Consider the following 19,929-nt stretch of genomic DNA (forward strand, 5'->3'; position numbering starts at 1 on the left):
GTTAGTGATAACAAACCGAAATCGGGTCGATCTTCCGTTTGATCCGGGTGGCTTTTGTTCGAAGGCAAGACTCGAGGACGAGTATTTTTTTCGAAGAGGGAGAGTATGATGCAGGAGCATCTTCTAATTTTAAATTCTGATTTTATTCTTTTAATATTTTGTGTATATCTTGTTTCCAAGTTTATCTCATTTTATTTTAGTATAAGTTAAGGTTGAATATTATGTATTATTCAGTTTTTGGTTGAATTTTAATTGAATAGAACTTTGTTCTTAGAACCTTTGGTTCGATTTTATCGTCTTTGTTAATCATGAGTCTCTCGAGCCATTGATCGCTTCCGAAACTGCATCATAGATTTAAGAAAACATAGGACACACTAAAAAAATTATCGGTTTTGTGGTTCTTGTAATTCTTATAAAGTTTGTCATATTTGCAAACACAGTGCAAACTAATCCCTCGGTGATCTGTCAGTGAAATACGCATAGAGTCGTGATGCTTGTAATGATATATCAGGTCCATCGTCAAAACATTGTTAGCGACCCCTCGATAAATTCTTACTCACACCATGTTTCCCGATACATAACTCCCTTCACCTAATTATCAAGGGATTACAGAGTAATTAAAAAGCCCTTTGATTTATTTGTAGTAATCATTTTGCAGATTACCACTCAACATCGCATTTTAATTTGTTTCCTAAACAATAACTTACACCAAAACCGTATTCAAGTATACAATATCATCAGCACACCTAAATATTTTCACATGGCAGCATACCATAGAGATTTCAGTCATTTCACAAGTAAAATCCACCTTTTAAACTAAAAAATGAAAAGAAAACTTTTAGGTGATACAAACTTCCCCACTTTGATGAGCTTCTTTCACCCTTTTCTCATACTCGTCTTCTTCATCTTCGTCTTCATCTTCTTCTTCGCCCCATCCAAAGCCTCCAATGGACCGCGATGCAGAAGGAGATCTTGCCTCTTCCATTATCTTCATGATTTCTTCCACACTTTGTGGAGAAAATGTCGGGTTCTCCTTCCTGTAATACACCGCCTGGGCTGCTTCTGTTAATTCCCTTGGCAGATTCTTTAGAAACCATGGGTGGCTTTTGATCTCTTTTAAGCTTATCCTCTACAAAAAATAAATTCAAATTTAATAGAGATCATGTTGTCAAAAGTTACATGTTATGGTGAAGAAGTGTAAATGGCACTTGACTAGAAGACATGCGATTAGAAAACCGCAAGAAATTCGAGTATGTGCAGCAAAATGGAGTTATTAAGAGGACGAACGAAAATTTTCTAATATACGGATAATAAAGGTGGCAATTTCGACCCATTAACTTAACTTAAAAGAGGGCTAAATTTGGATTTGAAAATGAAACCGGTCTATTACATCAGATAAGATTAACAAATTGAAAGTCATCCAAAGTTCACATACAACCTCTTAAAAGTGCTTTATTGAAACATTATAAGAATTATAATTGTGACAATCTGTTTTGTACCTATATTTAATGCATTAATTAATATTAAAAAAAAACTTAATATGGACAAAAAAGTGATTCCAGGTCAATTCGACCCAGCCCATTTCAACCTGGACCTGGTCCAACTCACTACTTAACCCTCTTATTTCATTTCAACCCACCCCGACGTTTTCGTCCAAGCTTCGCCGTCACTGGGAATAATTGATTGTTTAAACTGTTGCTAAGTGGGTCCGACACGACACATCATGACACGAATAACTACATGTGTCGGGTTAGGGTTGAAGAATTCAACAGGAAACCCATCAACCCACGAACTCAACACAATGGATGCTGCTACAGTTCTACCTATGTTGATAACTTCAAACATCCATCTGGTGTTCATAATGGAAATGGTATAAACTAGCAAACCAAATGAGTTTTCTAATTCTTCTTGTTCACTTAATGTGTTCATTTGGTATATGATGTTGTGAATAGATATAAAGATACAACTTGGATATAGAGATAGGACCCGGAAAATGGATAGTCAAAGAGCAACTCAATTCAGCCACCGGTGGTTCTTCGTTTGAATAAAAAGATACAACTTGGATGCTACATAAATCTAAACTCTTATGACTTTTAAGTATGAACAAAGTTAAAGCCAGCAGAAATATTGACTTGTAATGTGCATGTATCCACAAAATGGGAAGTGGATAATGCACTAAATTGACCAAATCCTCAGTCAAAAGTGATATTTTTAAAAGCTAATAACTTCAAAAAAATCAAATAAAATTCATAAATTCAGTATGCGTGTGCGTACCCTTGAAGCATTGCTGACAAATATCCGAGAAAGGAGATGCCTACAGTCTTGAGATATGTGAACATAGTCCGGGATCTTATACTGCACACCCATTATTCGCTGCCAAAACGAGAATCAAAAGTCAAAGTCAACCAACAAAAAACATGTTATGTTACATAAGAAGCAGCCACTTACTTGAATAGTCTTCCTAAAATTTTTAGGATCTGCTTGGTCTTCAAAAGGGTATGCGCCCACAAGCATAACATATAATGTCACTCCACAAGACCAAACGTCAGCCAGCTGAACAAACACAAATCATATATTTTTACAACTAGTATGTAAGATAAATTCAAATACGAACCGAAAATATATACCTTGCCATCATACTCTTTACGTGAAAGAACCTCTGGGGCAATATATGCAGGAGTTCCAACCGTTGATTTGGGTCTCGAGTGCAGCAAAGACGACTGCAAAACAACAGATAATATTAGCATCTGAATCTTAAGCATCTGAATCTTAGTCAACCTCTAAATATGGGCATTATATTAACTTTAATATTGTATTAAATGTATTAAATGTATTTATTGTATTTCCTTTGTTAACTGAAAGTTTGTTAGCTGGATGTATATATATCACCGACTTCGGTCTTTCACCATCATCTACTTTGACTTCGGTCATTCACTGCCACACACCATCCCTTTCTAGTTGTCTTCATGACTAACACCGAACCTGAAGCATCTGCCAAACCCATGGCCCTTCACCCCGTGTATACGGTTACAAACATCCAACATAAAGTTCGAGTGTTGGATGGCAAGGATGTGTCTTACTCTTCGTGGGTAAAATTATTCAAGCTTCACGCTCGCGGATATGAGGTTTTGTCTCATATCGATGGTACACCACCGCCCGACAAGGATGATTCATCCTTCTCCTCGTGGCAGAAAATTGATTCCATTGTGCTACAATGGATCTATGGAACCCTCTCCGGCGATCTTCTCGAACGGGTTCTCGAAGCCGAATCCACGGCTTTCGAAGCAAGGAGCCGCCTCAAACGCACTTTTCATAATAATAAAGGTCCTCGTGTAGCGGCTCTTGAAACTCAGTTTGTGAATCTCAAACTTCGTGACATGCCCTCTCTAGAGGCTTATTGTCAACGCCTCAAAGAGCTTGGGTCCCAACTTGCCGATCTGGATGCCCCAATGAACGAATAACGGTTGGTCCTACAATTGGTTCGCGGCTTACTGCCCGAGTTTAATGTCACTGGTGCACTAATTAATCAGTCTATACCATCATGCAATATGCTCGAATCTGATCGTGATCGCCAGAAAGCTTGTGAAATTCCCGCTCCAAACTCCTCTCGTGGTGGCCCACGCGGTCAAAACAAACGTCACAGCCCAAATTACCGAAACCATTCTACATTAACTGGACAATTGGGATTCACATCGAAATGCTTCTGGTGCAAGTAACTTTAATCAACAATATTGGCAACCACCTTTTGGCCCACAACCTAATTATTGGAACCAGCCTCCACCACCACCTAGCCCATATCCAACTCAAGCTGGGTGGGCTGCTTCCCCTGCATGTGATCAACCAGCAAATGGATATGGTCAATCAGCAACTAGGCACGTTCCAAAGCAACAACCTACTCCGAATTCTTCAAGCTCATCTGCCCAAGCTCACTTGGCAGAATATGACGCTTTGGACCCTACTGACTTAAGCAACGCGTTCGCCGCTATGCACACCAATGAGCAGGATGGTCCATGGCACATGGATACCGGTGCCACCTCTCACATAACCGATGACCAAGGTAAACTTAATTCCCCATTATTGTCAAGTTCAATTAGTTCTATACTTGTTGGAAATGATCGGCGAATTTCGATTCTTGGATCGGGCAATAGCACCCTACCCACTTCCACCAAACCATTACACCTAAAAAATGTCCTTTTCACACCCCAAATAATTAAAAACCTTATATCGGTTCGTCAATTTAATATTGATAATTGGACATCTATTGAATTTGACCCTTTTGGATTTTCTGTGAAGGATTTCACGGATGGGAAGATCCTAACGAGACATGATAGTGACAGTCATCTTTACCCGGTCACCGAAAACACTGCTTCCGCATTCCATTTCTCGCATGATCAAGACTTTTGGCACAACCGTCTTGGTCACCCGGGATTATCTATCTTTAATTCTCTTATTTTGAATAATTTTATTTCGTGTAATAAACGTAGCAAGGACGTTGTTTGTCATTCTTGTCAACTCTCTAAGAGTAAACGGTTACCTTTTTCTATTTCAACATCGCAAACTTTATTACCGTTTTGACATTATTCATTGTGATTTGTGGACTTCACCCATACCTAGTAACTCAGGTTATAAATATTATATGGTTTTGGTTGATGATAAAACATAATATACCTGGATTTTCCCCTTGAAATTCAAATCCGAAACTTTTGAAAAATTTGCAAAATTTCATAAATATATACTCACCCAATTTCAAGTTTATATCAAGTCTTTCCAGTGTGACTTAGGGGGTGAGTTTGACAATCAAAATTTCAAAAGTTTTGCATCCTCCCAAGGCCTTCAATTCCGTTTTTCGTGTCCCCAAACCTCACAACAAAACGGAAAATCCGAACGCATGATTCGTCGCATTAATGAAATCATGTTCACACTACTCACCCATGCCTTCTTACCCCCGCCATATTGGATAGAAGCACTTCACGTTGCTACTTACCTTCATAACATTTGAAGAAACGTGGATCGACTCACTGGTAGACGATCTACTTTCCTCGGGTGTGATTATGCTATCTCACCGATGGTTTCTTTTGGATCTGGGTTCTTCCACCTACAAAATGAACAACACCGTCAACTTACCCCTCAGAAAGGGACAGAGGGGTCCTCTTTGGGGTAACCCTCCGGTGTGAGAATAAGTATTTTGTGGGAGAAGATAATAATGACAGATTAAGGAAATCTGGAGAGTATTGCTTAATAGCTGAATACTCTGTGTGATTGTGTTACTGGATGTAACTGTCTGTGATTGAATGTAATTGAATATGTTACTGGCTGTAACTGTGAATGATTGAGTGTCCCTCCTTGTGGAGTTGATGCTGTATTTATAGTGCTAGGGTTTCCACTGATTGGGCTCAGCCTTGTTGGCCTCCTCCAATTGCTTTGCGCCACGTGTCCTCTGGGACACCTGGTGCTTTCTCATTGGTTGTAATCACGTGGTAGCACATGTGTCATGCTGAGTTGTCCACCTTTCATTTGGCAGCTGTCAACATCAGCATAATCTTATTCCTTAAAAAGATACCTTCTGGAAGGTTGTCTGACGTGCACAATCAGGGTTGCCCTAATCCTGATTTGGATAAGGACGAGGTTGATTATGTGCATGTGTGATATGCGCCAATCCTGAGGATGCGCGAGGTCTTCTCTTTATTCTCACGCGCAGATGTTTCATGCGCAGATGTGATATGCGCCGCGCGCTGATGCGCCACGCGCATATGTGATATGCGTGAGCATATGTGTGCCTGGGCATATGATGCCTGAGCATGTGTGGTGCCTGGGCATATGATGCCTGAGCATATGTGATATGCGCCATGCGCGTAGGTTTTGGCTTAGTGCCTTCATAATGTCTTGATTTCAAGCTTCTTGTCTTTATCTTGTGGGTTGACCCGCCTTGCTCCGTGTTGAGGTGGGTACATACCTCTTCAAGCCCCCCAGTCTAATGTGTGTCTTGTCTCGCGCTAGCGAGGTAAGATAGATGTTAGACTAAATAGTTTGCTCTTTTAATAGGTGTTTTGTCTTTTTCTTCTTATTATTCACCGTTGCGCGAAATTCTATCCTCTTGGTTGCAAACGAATCGTCCCTGGACGTGGTTGGTTGTTGCTGACGTGGTCCAGTGATGGAGGCGTGTCAGGCCTTTCGTGTGCTCGAGGTGCTACAGTTGCCTTTCGTGTCCCCTCTCATGCTGTCAGGGACACGTGTCGCGCTCGCGTTGGTCCGTTCCTGCGAGTGGTGGCGCGTGAACTCTGACAGCAGCCGTATAGTTTCCTTTCATGTCCCCTCACACAGTGTCAGGGACACGTGTCGCGCTCGCATTGGCTTAAACCTGCGAGTGGGGGCGCGTGAAGTCCGATCAGCACGAAATTTTCTCTCTCCTGGGCCTATAAAAGCCAGCCCTTAGAGTTTTTTTATCCTTCATCTTCTTGTTTATTCTTCTGAGCTTTTCTTTGTTCTGCTTCCCAAATATCTGTTGTTCAGAAGCATCGTTTGTTCTTTGTCACCGTTGTATGTCTGATAGCTCAGACAACACAATCACCCCCATACATTGCCGTAGAAAATCGTTAGTAATGTCTACATTGAAGAAGACCGGCAAGGGGAAGAAGGCTGCTGAGGGCTCATCGGAGGAGGTAGGGAGGACCAAGGCGGTGAAGAGGTGGAATGAAATCCCCTGCAAATTGAGGCAGGCTGATCTTGACAGCCTTATCGCCTCTCAGGGTTTTCCCACCCTGTTTGGCTGCATGTTGCCTGTGGCCGGGCAAACGGCGGCGGACCCGCCTACCGGCTATATATCCCTATATAGCCATTTTTTCACCCACTGCAACCTTCGTCTCCCGATGACAAGGTTTGTGGGTGCACTGCTTCAGTTCTATGGGATTCATATATCCCAAGTCCATCCGTTTGGACTTGTGCGCATGACTCACTTTGAGTTCATGTGCAAATCCCAGCGCGAGGAGCCCACCCCTCGGCGCTTTCAGTTTTTTTACAAGCCCAAGATCCAAGACTCTTGGTTCTCTTTTATTCCTCGCAGTCAGAAGGTGAAGTGCTCCACTGTTTCATTCAAGAGCCTTCATGACTGGTCTGAGAGGTTCTTTTACATAAGGGCTGGTGTGATCCCCATCCGCATGACCATGCGCGCGATTTCTTCTGCGCCTGCGGATGTGGGTGTCCTCAAGAACCCAACTGGCGCCTGGGTTAATAAGCTGACCGCTGAACCATCCCCCGCCAAGAACATTTGTGAGGAGGCGCTGGTGGGGGTTGGTATGAGCAAGAGGTGGGCGGACAGCGCGCTTGAGCCCGTTATCCAAGTCGACGGGTTATGTAAGTTTTATCTCATTGCTTTACTTCTGCGCGAATATAATTCTTTTTGCTGAACTCATTTGACTTGTTTTGTGCAGTCACCAAGGAGTATATCCATGCTGCCTATGATGAGCACATGGAGGGTGGCTCCGTCGCGCTTGGCGCTGGGGAGGTTGGTTTCCCTGATCGCTTTGATGACATGTTCATCCCTGTTGATCTGGGATTTGTCTTCGACAGCGATGCGCCTGGTAAGCCTTTGTACTTATGCATTTTCCTTTATAATACCAAATTTTGCTAACACTTCTGTTGCGTGTATTGTAGATGCGCTGGAGAACTACGAGCTGGAGCTCGCGGGAGAGGAGGAGGAGGAGGAGGCGCCCCAACTAAAGCGTAAAGCTAAGGGGAAAACTGGCGCAGGGGCCAGTAAGAAACAGAAGAAAGATGTTGCCCCTGTTGTTCAGGATCCTCCTACTCGGGCGGGAGGATTTGGGAAAACCCAGGAGTTTACCACCAAGGTTTCCTTGTCTTCCCTGCCTCAAAAAGTGGGCAGACCTCCTGTCCATCTGAGGCATGGTGCCACTACCTCCTCCGTTCGCGCGGCTGAAACGCCCGCGACAGGTAAACTTTGCTTATCCTTTATGTTTCTACGAGCGCGATCCTTATAGGATTACTAATGAATCTTGTCTTACTCAAATGTTTGTAGAGCCGGCGACAGCGCAACAAGATGCCGAGGCTGCGCCGGAGGTCGCTTCGAAGTCCCCCGTTTTACCCTCAAAGAAGGGTAGAATGGACTTCATGGCGATGTTTGCAGCGCGAACGGAGTTGCGCCAAGGTACGTATTGCGCTCTTATTTTCTGACTCTTTTAGATCAAGTCCTGAACCATTTGTTGTTGTTGATTTTTTCATAGAAGCCGTAGCTGGTGCACAAGCTTCTGGCGGCACTCCTGGCGCCGTTCCCAGCGCCGTTGGCTCTGCTCCTGCTCCTGCAAGCGATGAATCTCCCCTCATCGGCATTACTAAGGAGCAGGAGGCCGTTTTGCGCGCTGACTTGGCGGCGTCAAGACCTCCCTTACCTCCTCCTGCGCACAGCCCTCCCCGCGAGACCGATTTTGATTCTAGGTCGCAGGAGAAGAGGCCTATTTCAGAGGAGGGTGAGGAGTTTGAAGTTGAAGACTCCGCGGGCGCCCGCGCCAGCCCTGCTGCGCCACGAGGTTTCGCGGCGGAGCCTTCTCGTAGGGCTGGCGATGACTTTTCTGCTTCATCCCCGCAGGTATAGGTTATTTTTTGTTCCGCTGCGCGGACTTCCATCTTAGTGTTTTGATAACTTAGATAATTACTTTGCTTTTGCAGGAATCCGATCACATTTACCGCCCGAGATGGAATATAACTGAAGACAGCACCTTTCAGTCCATGGGTGTGTGTGCGGAATTCTGGGCTCATGCTGTGCCTCCAACTGAAAGGAGGTTCCAGGAGGACCGCGCTCGCGACGACCTGCTCAACGACCACATGTTTGCTGGGTCGGCCTTCTTTGCTGCCTCCCAAGAGCTTCGCTCTGATTACGTAAAAGTACGTGATGCTCTTGCGGAAGCCAAGCAAGAGGCTAAGGTGTCTGCTGCTCGCGAGAGAGCTGAGAAGCTCCAAGCCGAGCTCAGTGAGAACAGAGCCAGTGCCAACAGCGCCTTCGTGAAGCGCGGTCATGAGCTTCAGGCTGCGCGGGAGAAGCTGCAGGCGGCGGAGGCGGACGCGGCCAAGTACTCGCGCCGAGCGCGCGAGTTGGAGCTTGAGGCGGAGGCGCGTGACCAAGCTCTTGTCCAGTCCATAACTGAAAAATCATCACTGGAGAGTGAGGTTGCGCGCCTGAAGAGGGAGCTGGCGGCCGCGCAGGCCGATAAAGATGAAGCCCTGGCGACGACAGCGTCTAGCCAGGAAGCACTTGATGCTGCGCGGGTGGAAAAAGAAGAAATCTTGGCGGCAGCAGCGTCCGACAAAGAGGAGCTAACAAGGACTAAGGAAACTGTTGAGTTATTAAACTCTCAGGTTCCTGCCCTCGAGACGTCTGTTGCTGGCCTCGCGCAGGATCGCCAATGGCTGATCTCACAGGGCATGACTCGTTGCGCTTACGCGATGAAATACTCAAACGAGTTTCAGGCCGTGGTGATGGATTGCAACGCTGCCGCGCGCTTGGTGGGCCGAGCTGAAGGGTTCACGGATGGTTATGAATATGGCATGTTGAAGAAGAACCCATCCGAGTACCCTTATCAGAGCAACGCTGCCTGCGCTGAAATGACCGCGATGGGGGAGAAGTACATGAACACTCCCATTCCCATCCTTGCGCAGGTATTTTAACCTTAATAAGATTGCCTTGACTTATTTTCTAAGTCTTTTTGTACTCATATTTTTGCTTATGATTTGCAGATATCCGCGCTTGCTGACCAGCCCGATCTCGCCGCGCTAAAGAAATTACTTGACGAGTGCGAAGGGGCTGGTGGCGGCGATGATGGCGCGGGGAATGCTGGCGTTGCTAGCGGCTCTGGCGTGGCCAAAGGATCCGCTCCTGACACTGTTGTGCTAGAAGACTCCATTCAAGATGAAGAACTTGACTATGGTCAGTTTGGAGATGAAGAGGAGCAGGCTGCGCCAGATGCTGAGGGCGCTGATGAGGATTATGAAGAGGCTGACGTCGACGTGGAGACTTGAGAAGCCCTTCATGTTTTTTATTTTTATTTGTAATTTGTATCTCATCATCTTGTAAACTTGTAAATTTCAATGCTTTTGAATGAAATTATGTTTTTCCCTTCTTCGCATCTTGCGCATTCCCATTCATCTCTTTATATAAGATATGCTTGCACGTTGGAATAAGAACAAGGTTGTAAGGAATTTATTATACTTAATCCTTGTCATATTGTAAGTGATATTTCCATATCTTGATTATGTTGATACGCGCCTTGGCGTTTTCATTATTCCTCCTTTGCGCGATGTTGTCGCGCATGGAATTATGAATTTTTTAGCCTTTACGTGTCAATATGTGTTACTCAGATATCCATTACGTTTTCATGCGCGACCTCGACCTGAGACCTTAACAACTATGTTTTGGCATTTGCTTTGCCTTAGTTGTGTTTAGGTATTTTTATGGTCAGGGTGCGCAGTATGTAGGATGGATGTTGTAAGTGATTTGAGCTAAGGCTCACATTATTGGGCTAAGGCCCTGACGTTTTAGAGTTAAGACTCTTTAACGCGTTTGCGCATGTATGTTTTACTTCGTTTTATTTTGTTTTGATGTCAATACAATGTTGCCATATTGCTCAAAATTAATAAAGGGAAGTGTGAAACATGTATGCAAAAGGTAGTAGAATTGGGCTAGGGCCCTGACGTTTTAGAGTTAAAACTCGTTAACGTGTTTGAGCTTGAAGCTCGCGCATGTATGTTTTACTTCGTTTTTATGTCGTTTTGATGTCAATACAATGTTGTCATATTGCTCAAAACTAATAAAGGGAAGTGTGAAACATGTATGCAAAAGGTAACAGAATCCACATTAAGAGAAGATAGCGCGTATCATTATTCATAATGGCTTAAAAAGCCTTGATTACAAACTTGACATTTACATGAAACATTTTCTAAGCTGTGCCGCGTTCCATGCGCGCGGGATCTTCTTTCCATTCAAATCTTTTAAAGCATATGCGCCTTTCCCCAATTCTTCTGAGATTTGATAAGGTCCCTCCCAATTGGGGGACATTTTTCCCGGGGGTATCGCGCGGCTAGCTTCATTGTTGCGAAGGACAAAATCATTTTTCTTAAAGTGGCATTCTTTCACACGCTGGTTGTAATATTTTTCCAGCTTTTTCTTGTATTTGGCTTCACTGATGATAGCCGCCTCTCTGCGCCCTTCAAGTAAGTTGAGATCCAACCTTCGTTCGCGCTCGTTATCAATCTTGCTCATCATGAGCACTCTATGGGATGGGCATCCAATTTCCGCTGGAATCATTGCCTCTATTCCATAGGTTAGGCTGAAGGGGGATTCGCCATTGCTGGTTTTGCTTAATCTTCTGTGTGCCCACAGGACATTAGGTAGCTCTTCGACCCAAGAATGAGATTCTCCCTCCAACCTTTTCTTCAGCCCATTTAACAAGCTTTGGTTCGCGCGTTCCACTTGTCCATTCCCCTGAGGGTGATAAACTGAAGTGAAAATTTGGTTGATGCGCAATTCCTTGAGCCAGCTGGATATCTTCTTGTCAGTGAATTGCTTGCCATTATCGCTCACAATTTCCATGGGCAAACCAAAACGGCATATGATGTGGCTCCAGATAAACTGCTTCATCGCTTCGGCTGTGATTTTTGCTAGTGGCTTGGCTTCGACCCATTTTATAAAATAGTCTACTGCCACTACCAAAAATTTTACTCGACCAGGCGCTTGCGGTAGGGGACCCACAATGTCGATTGCCCATTTATGGAAAGGCCATGCGGATGTCACCGGAATCAAGTTGTTCTTTGGCCGCATGGTGTTTGGCGCATAGCTCTGACATGCTTTGCATTTTTGGATCTCTTTTAAAGCGTCCAAGTACATGCCTGGCCAATAGTAGCCTGCGCTCATTGCCTTGGCAACCACCATGCGCGGGCCAGCATGAATTCCACAGATTCCTTCGTGTATCTCTCTGATCACATAGCTCGCTTCCTCAGCATCTAGGCATTTCATGAGCGGCCCAAGATAAGAGCGTCGATATAATGTACCGTCAAGCAGTTCATAGTTCTGCGCCTTGTGTCTTATCTTCCTCGCTTGCGCGCGATCATCTGGTACTCTTCCCTCCTTCAAGAATTCCATTATTGGAGTTATCCATGATGAAGGTGTTTTATGAGTTATCAGGACAGACTTCGCTACCACCGACGGGTTGCTCATTACTTCTACCCTGACATCTTTGCCAAAGTGATCAAAACTGGTTGATGCCATCTTACTCAGCGCGTCTGCAGATTTGTTTTCACTGCGCGGAATATGAATGATTCTGAAGCAGTCAAATTGCTCGATGAGCTTTTTCGCCTGCTCTAGATATAGAGGCATGGTGTTCTCCTTGGCATCATAAAGGCCATTGACCTGTGCTGCTACCAAGTATGAATCAACATGGGCCTCTAGCTTTTTAACCCCGAATTTGTGCGCGATGCGCAGGCCTGCCAGCAGGGCTTCATACTCAGCCTCATTGTTGGTGCTCTTGAAGTCCAACCTGATGGCGTAAGTATATTCATGATTCTCTGGATCCACCAGTTTTAGGCCTGCGCCGGACCCTTCGTTGTTTGAAGCTCCGTCAGTGAACAATCTCCAAACATTTTCTTCATCATTGGCTCGCGGAGGGTCTACCTCGCGCTGAGCCTCTTCAACTTTTCCTTCGGGGACCTCGGCAATGAAATCAGCCAAGATTTGTCCCTTTATTGCTGGACGGGGCTTATAGGCGATCGTGTGCTCGCCTAATTTAAGCGCCCACTTTGTCAGCCTTCCCGAGAGCGCGGGGCGCCGCAAGACTTGCTGGATGTTGTAACCAGTCAGAACTTCAATGGGATGACCATTGAAATATCTATGAAGCTTGCGCGACGCGTGTGTTAGTGATAAAACTAACTTCTCCATGATGGAGTAGCGCGTTTCAGGATCTGTCAGCACCCGACTCACATAGTATATTGGCGTTTGGATTCCCTTGCGATCCACCAATAATACTGCGCCGATGGCGCGCTCTCCTGCTGATAGGTACAATGTCAAAGTTTCACCAGGAAGTGGAGCTGTGAGCGCGGGCAGATTTATCAAACATTCTTTAATCTCACTGAAAGCTTGTTCAGCCTCAGGAGTCCATTTGAACTGGCTTTTCTTTAAGCAGTTTCTCAATGTATTGACAAATGGGGTAGATTTGGTTGCATGGTTCGCTAGGAACCTGTTGATTGAAACCAATCTACCATTCAGCTTCTGGACCTCTTTCATGGTGGATGGCGAGGGCATGTCAAGGATGGCCTCCACCTTCTCAGGGTTCACCTTGAAACCATCCTTGGTGACCATTACACCTAGAAATTTTCCCTCTAGTACGCCGAAAGTACATTTGCTCGGATTGAGCTTCATGTTAACTTCCTTTAGGCGTCCAAGGGTTTCTTCGATGTCTTTGAGCATTTGCTTTTCCTCCCTGCTCTTGATCACCAGATCATCCACATAGACTTCTAGGTTTCTCCCGATTTGCTCACTGAAAACGGCATCCATAAGTCTTTGGTAGGTGGCGCCCGCATTCTTCAAACCAAAGGGCATTTTTGTGTAGCAAAAAACACCCTTGTCGGTTCTGAAGGCGGTCTTGTCCTCATCTTGTGGTGCCATTTGAATCTGGTGATAGCCTTTGTAGGCATCCAGGAAACATTTTAGCTTGAATGGCGCCACGGAGTCCACCTTTGCGTCGATGTTTGGGAGGGGGTAACAATCTTTTGGGCACGCTTTGTTGAGGTCTTTGAAGTCAATGCACATCCTCCACGACCCGTTACTTTTCTTTACCATCACAGGATTGGCTACCCACGTCTGGTATCGTATCGGGCGGATGATGTTTGCGCGCAGTAGATCCTCAACCTGCTCATTCATGGCCCTCGCCTTCTCATCCCCCATGACTCTCTTCTTTTGAGCAATTGGCTCTACAGACTTGAACGTGTTGAGAGAATGTTGCGCCAGGTCTCGCGGAACCCCAGTCATATCAGAGTGTTGCCACGCGAAGACCGACATGTATGCTGTGAGCAACCTTTTCATTCTCAACCTCGTGTCGTCTGATATTGTTGCGCCAATTGTGATTTTCTGCTCCGGGAATTTTGGGTTTAGAACCATTCCTCTGGCGCATTGTCTGCCGTTGGAAGTTTCATTCTCCCCTCCCGCGGAGTACTTGTCACTGCGCACAAATGATCTCGGTATACAAAAGTTACACCTGTTGGTGTTGGGAACCCCAATGCGCCGTGCGCTGGCGACGGTATGGCGTTGAATTGGGCAATCGTTTCCCTACCCAAGATCATATTGTGGCATGAAGTGGTGGGCAAGACCAAGAAGTTGACAACTTCGGCTCGCTTGTGTTTTTCATCCCCCATGGTTAGTTCAAATTGTATTTGACCTAGGGGATGAATGATTTCATTTGAAACACCAGAGATTGGTGCATTCACAATTTCAAGCCTTGCTTGGTCTGCCGGATCCAGTTTCCTGAAACATTGCTCATACATGATGTCTGACTCGCTGCCAGTGTCCACCAGGACTTTTGACACTTCGTAATGAGCAATGTGTGTAGTGATGACCAGAGGACTGCTAATTGAAGGGCCTCCCCTGATTCTTAGGAAGATGACTTGTTGCTCGCGCCAATCTCCTTGGATTTGCGCGCTTCTCTTTCTTGACACTTGCCCTTGCCTTCCTCCCTCGGCTACACAAATTCTTTTGTACTTTTTGCTGGCTGAGGCTCCTGGTTGTTCGTTTTCTGGTCTTGAGTCTTTCACCAGGTGAGCCAGCTTGCCTGATTTCACGTCCTTTTCAATTGCATCCTTCAAGTAGTGGCATGCATCAGTGTTGTGCCCTGTGGACTTGTGAAATTCACAGTACTTGCCACTGTCTGATGGTCCCTTGTAGTGTAGTGGCTTAGGGCTTTTGAATTGGACATTCTCACTGCTTAACACCTGTGAAGGCGTTTTAGTGAGGGGAGTCCATATTCTTGGCAGAGGTCTGCTAGGATCTCTGCCGCCCTCCCTCTTGTCACCCTCCCCGCGATTACGAACGTCTTTTTGGGGCTGGGGTGAGCTTGGTTGCGCCTGCTTTTCTGTGGAAGAAAAACTGGTTGGTTGCAACCTGGACCATACAGAGTTCTGTTTGCCCCGTTTTTCTTTGCTGCGCGGTGACTCACCTTGATGCGCTCTTTCTCTTGCCCTATCTTGGGCAATTTGTTTTTCATTTCTCGCGAAAACTCGCGATGCTTCCATTAACTTGGCCCACGTGGTGGGCATGCCATCTCTGCTCACAAGAGCTCGGCGGAGTTGATCACTGCGCGCGCCTTGTATAAAGGCCACGCGCAATAGTTGCTCAGTGATACCTCCGATTGCCAGAGACTCCTGATTGAAACGAGTGATGTAGTCCTCAATCGTTTCATCATTCCTGCGCACGCAGTGCATGATGTCATCAGGGTCGCGCGTGTGTCTGCGCTGCTGTACGAAGTGGGCTTGGAACTTTTCCAACAGTTCCTCGAACCCATCGATTTGCCCAGTCGGCAAGCTTTCAAACCAGACACGCGCCGCGCCCGTGAGGCAGCGAGCAAACATGTGACACCATGTTGGCATCGTCCAGCTTTCTAGGTTTCCTGTGTTGTAAAAACCTTGCAAGAAATCGTCTGGATCTGTTGTGCCGTCATATTTGCCCAAACCACTTGGCATCTTGGTTTTGTGCTGGATGGGAGCCTTCGCGATGCGCTCAGTGAACTTTGAATGTTTCACCAAGATGGCTGGTCTGTACGGTGTGGTTACGTCCACTTGCCCTCTAACTGGTGGGCTGTACGGTATTTGCAGATCCAGATCGGCTCTGGCTCCAGGCGCCATGTTCACAGGCGCGCGGAGCTGTGAGCCTCCTGCATGAGTATCTCGCGTCTTCCTCATGCTGTGCACTTCTTCATCACTGAACTCAGTGTGTGCAGTGTGAACAGAATGTCCTTCTTCCGGCGCGCGCGGCCTTTTTGTTCCATGAACAGTTTGCTTATCAAACGCTTGCCTTTGTGTTAAGTCGGCTAGCTTTTTCTGTTTGACCATCTCATTGAACTTGTCCATTAGACGCCGCTGCTCGTTTATGAGCCATTCGTTAGGATCATTTGTTTCATCTTCTGGACCCATTGGTCCTTTTTGTTTCGCGCCGGCAAGATTTTGTAACGTAAGATCGTCTGGAGGAGTTTCAGTCTGGCCATGAGGAGTTGTGATGAAAGGACGGTTACTGGTGGCGCGCGTAGAATCACGCTGCGCCCTCAGAAAATGTTGTCCCTCATTAACATCCTCACGTTCAATATCCTCCAGAGCTTGATCAACGTTACGAACGCCAGAAACCATGGTGAAAATTGGTTTTTTATATAGATCTGAGTAGATCTTGTTGCCGTTGTAACAGTGGATGGCGCCAATGAAAAAACGTGGATCGACTCACTGGTAGACGATCTACTTTCCTCGGGTGTGATTATGCTATCTCACCGATGGTTTCTTTTGGATCTGGGTTCTTCCACCTACAAAATGAACAGCACCGCCAACTTACCCCTCAGAAAGGGACAGAGGGGTCCTCTTTGGGGTAACCCTCCGGTGTGAGAATAAGTATTTTGTGGGAGAAGATAATAATGACAGATTAAGGAAATCTGGAGAGTATTGCTTAATAGCTGAATACTCTGTGTGATTGTGTTACTGGATGTAACTGTCTGTGATTGAATGTAATTGAATATGTTACTGGCTGTAACTGTGAATGATTGAGTGTCCCTCCTTGTGGAGTTGATGCTGTATTTATAGTGCTAGGGTTTCCACTGATTGGGCTCAGCCTTGTTGGCCTCCTCCAATTGCTTTGCGCCACGTGTCCTCTGGGACACCTGGTGCTTTCTCATTGGTTGTAATCACGTGGTAGCACATGTGTCATGCTGAGTTGTCCACCTTTCATTTGGCAGCTGTCAACATCAGCATATTCTTATTCCTTAAAAAGATACCTTCTGGAAGGTTGTCTGACGTGCACAATCAGGGTTGCCCTAATCCTGATTTGGATAAGGACGAGGTTGATTATGTGCATGTGTGATATGCGCCAATCCTGAGGATGCGCGAGGTCTTCTCTTTATTCTCACGCGCAGATGTTTCATGCGCAGATGTGATATGCGCCGCGCGCTGATGCGCCACGCGCATATGTGATATGCGTGAGCATATGTGTGCCTGGGCATATGATGCCTGAGCATGTGTGGTGCCTGGGCATATGATGCCTGAGCATATGTGATATGCGCCATGCGCGTAGGTTTTGGCTTAGTGCCTTCATAATGTCTTGATTTCAAGCTTCTTGTCTTTATCTTGTGGGTTGACCCGCCTTGCTCCGTGTTGAGGCGGGTACATACCTCTTCAACATTCTTCCCACCAAACTACTAAATCAGAGCTTATTAACAAGTATCATCACCTCTCTATCTCGTGAATTTGCAATGTCTGATTTAGGCTCACTTCACCACTTCTTGGGCATTTCGGTCACACACCAAAATGGGGGCTTATTTCTTTCCTAACAAGCATATGCCGAAGATATTTTAGCGCGGGCCAACATGACCTCATGTAAACCAACTGCCACACCCGTTGAAACAACCTCTAAACTAAGTGCTACCTCTGGTCCCCCGTTCTCGGATCCCACACTTTACCGTAGCCTTGTCGGAGCCTTGCAATACCTCACTTTTACACGACCGGATATCTTGTATGCTGTGCAACAAATTTGCCTTTTCATGCATTCCCCACGAGAACCCCATTTTCACTTCCTTAAACGAGTTCTTCGTTACATTAGGGGTACCACATCACACGGACTGCATATTACCCCATCTAAATCCACTATGCTTACTGCATATTCTGATGTCGACTGGGGGGATGCCCCGACTCTCGTCGTTCCACATCTGGTTATTGTGTTTTCTTGGGAACAAATCTAGTCTCATAGTCATCAAAATGTCAAGCTACCATCTCGAGATCTAGTGCCAAAGCCGAATACCGTGGGGTTGCCAATACAGTCGCTGAAACAAGTTGGTTAAGAAATCTACTTCTTGAACTATCAGTTCCAACCCGTCAAGTCACTATTGTTTACTGTGATAATATTTCGGCGGTTTATCTCTCAGAAAACCCAGTACAACATCAACGAACGAAACACGTTGAAATTGATATACATTTTGTTCGTGACAAAGTACGTGTTGGAGACATTCGTGTAATGCATATTCCGGCGGATTACCAATATGCCGACATATTCACCACAGGCCTACCTCGCCCGCTCTTCACTCGTTTTAAATCCAGTCTTTGCGTCCGTTGTCCTACCGCTAAGACTGAGGGGGTGTCTTAGTCAACCTCTAAATATGGGAATTATATTAACTTTAATATTGTATTAAATGTATTTATTGTATTTCCTTTGTTAACTGAAAGTTTGTTAGCTGGATGTATATATATCACCTTGGTGATTAATGAAAAGCAATCAAGAATTATTTCATAACACTGAATTTTGTATTTACAAATTAATTTTAACATTTGACAGATAATGGAATTTCACCTTTGAGTAGCCAAAATCACAAATCTTCAGGCGCGGTGCTGGACTCCCATCTAAAAGAGTGTTCTCGAGCTTTAAATCTCTATGGCATATTTGCTGCACGACGTTGATATATACTTATATAATACTATGCAAAAAAATAAAATTTTTAAAAGTTGCATGTACCATGAAATGACAATAGTGAACTCCTGATATAAGTTGCTGGAAGAAGTATCTAGCCTGCATAAGAAAGATAGTATCAAGAAGGAGAAATGTATTGGCGGGCGCATTCTAATAATTAAACGAATATTTTATGCTATTTGAATAAATCAGACCTCGTCCTCACTGAATCTTCCAGCATTGCAAATCCTCTCAAAAAGCTCACCTCCTGCTGCATACTCCATGACAATAGTAAGGTGGGTGGGAGTCAATACTACCTATAGAATAGATAGACGGATATAATTATGACGGAAATCAATGGTAGAGAAGAAGGCAAGTAATTAACCTCTCTAAACCTAATGATGTTAGGGTGTCGGAGCGATCTGTGATTTATGATTTCTCGAGCAACATTCTCGTCGATCTAGAAGCAAAATATAAATAAATATATTTGAAGAAAATCATATATATATCTTGCAAAGAGTAGCAACCAAATAGAAGATAATAATTAATATGCATACTAGGGATACCTTATGGCCTCTTTCAAGATATTTCATAGCAACAAGCTCCTTGGTGACCTTGTTCCTCATCAACCTGGCAACCCCAAAATTCCCACATCCTATATCCTTCACAACCTCGTATTTCTCCATTTTGATCCCTTACAATAATAATTAACAGAGACAAAAATGAACAATAATATTAATTAATACTCCCTCCCAAATCCAATATATATGATCCAAACTTACCTTCCCGGATACAAAATCTAGAAAATATACAAACCCTGATTTCCTGTAGCGCAAAGGGATGGATAATTTGCCCAAGGAAGAAGATATGATATCCATAGGTTTTTGTTGTAATGGATAAAAATTAGCCAAAATATCTAAAAATATATTTGAATGATAATTAATTATAACTTTTGAATTCATTATCTAGTAGAATAAAATCCTTCAAATTTTATGTTAAAACAAATCATACTTTTTACTTTCTACATTTAATATTCCCTTAAAGCGAACCTCTTATCATTTTCATAAATTTTGGACTTCAAACGATAGTTATGATTGTTTTTAACCATTACTAACGCTTTTAACTCAAGATACCAAAATCAAACTAACTAGTACCAAAGCTTTCAATGGTTCACTTACACAATCTACACCTGGTCCAATTTTTACGTCGGCTTTTTGTCCAAACCGAGCAATTCGTGTATTGATGTA

At 44.7% G+C, this 19,929-nt stretch overlaps 1 protein-coding gene across 1 annotated transcript; it reads right to left on the reverse strand.

Moving 5' to 3' along the window:
* Nucleotides 1-838: 838 nt before the first annotated feature.
* Nucleotides 839-19,372, reverse strand: LOC143529383 (serine/threonine-protein kinase SRK2A-like). The gene is made up of 9 exons (XM_077025196.1): nucleotides 19,249-19,372; nucleotides 19,068-19,142; nucleotides 18,898-18,999; nucleotides 18,749-18,802; nucleotides 18,587-18,679; nucleotides 2,628-2,720; nucleotides 2,449-2,553; nucleotides 2,275-2,373; nucleotides 839-1,129 (listed from the first exon to the last, which is right to left on the reverse strand). Exons 1-9 carry the CDS (start codon nucleotides 19,366-19,368, stop codon nucleotides 839-841), a joined length of 1,032 nt encoding a protein of 343 aa, XP_076881311.1. The 5' UTR covers nucleotides 19,369-19,372.
* Between the last annotated feature and the right edge of the window lie 557 nt (nucleotides 19,373-19,929).

This window comes from Bidens hawaiensis, unplaced genomic scaffold (genome assembly GCF_021521415.1).
Source record: "Bidens hawaiensis isolate Kalapana, Puna unplaced genomic scaffold, B.hawaiensis_p1.1 tig00008537_1, whole genome shotgun sequence".
NCBI classification, from domain to species: domain Eukaryota; kingdom Viridiplantae; phylum Streptophyta; class Magnoliopsida; order Asterales; family Asteraceae; genus Bidens; species Bidens hawaiensis.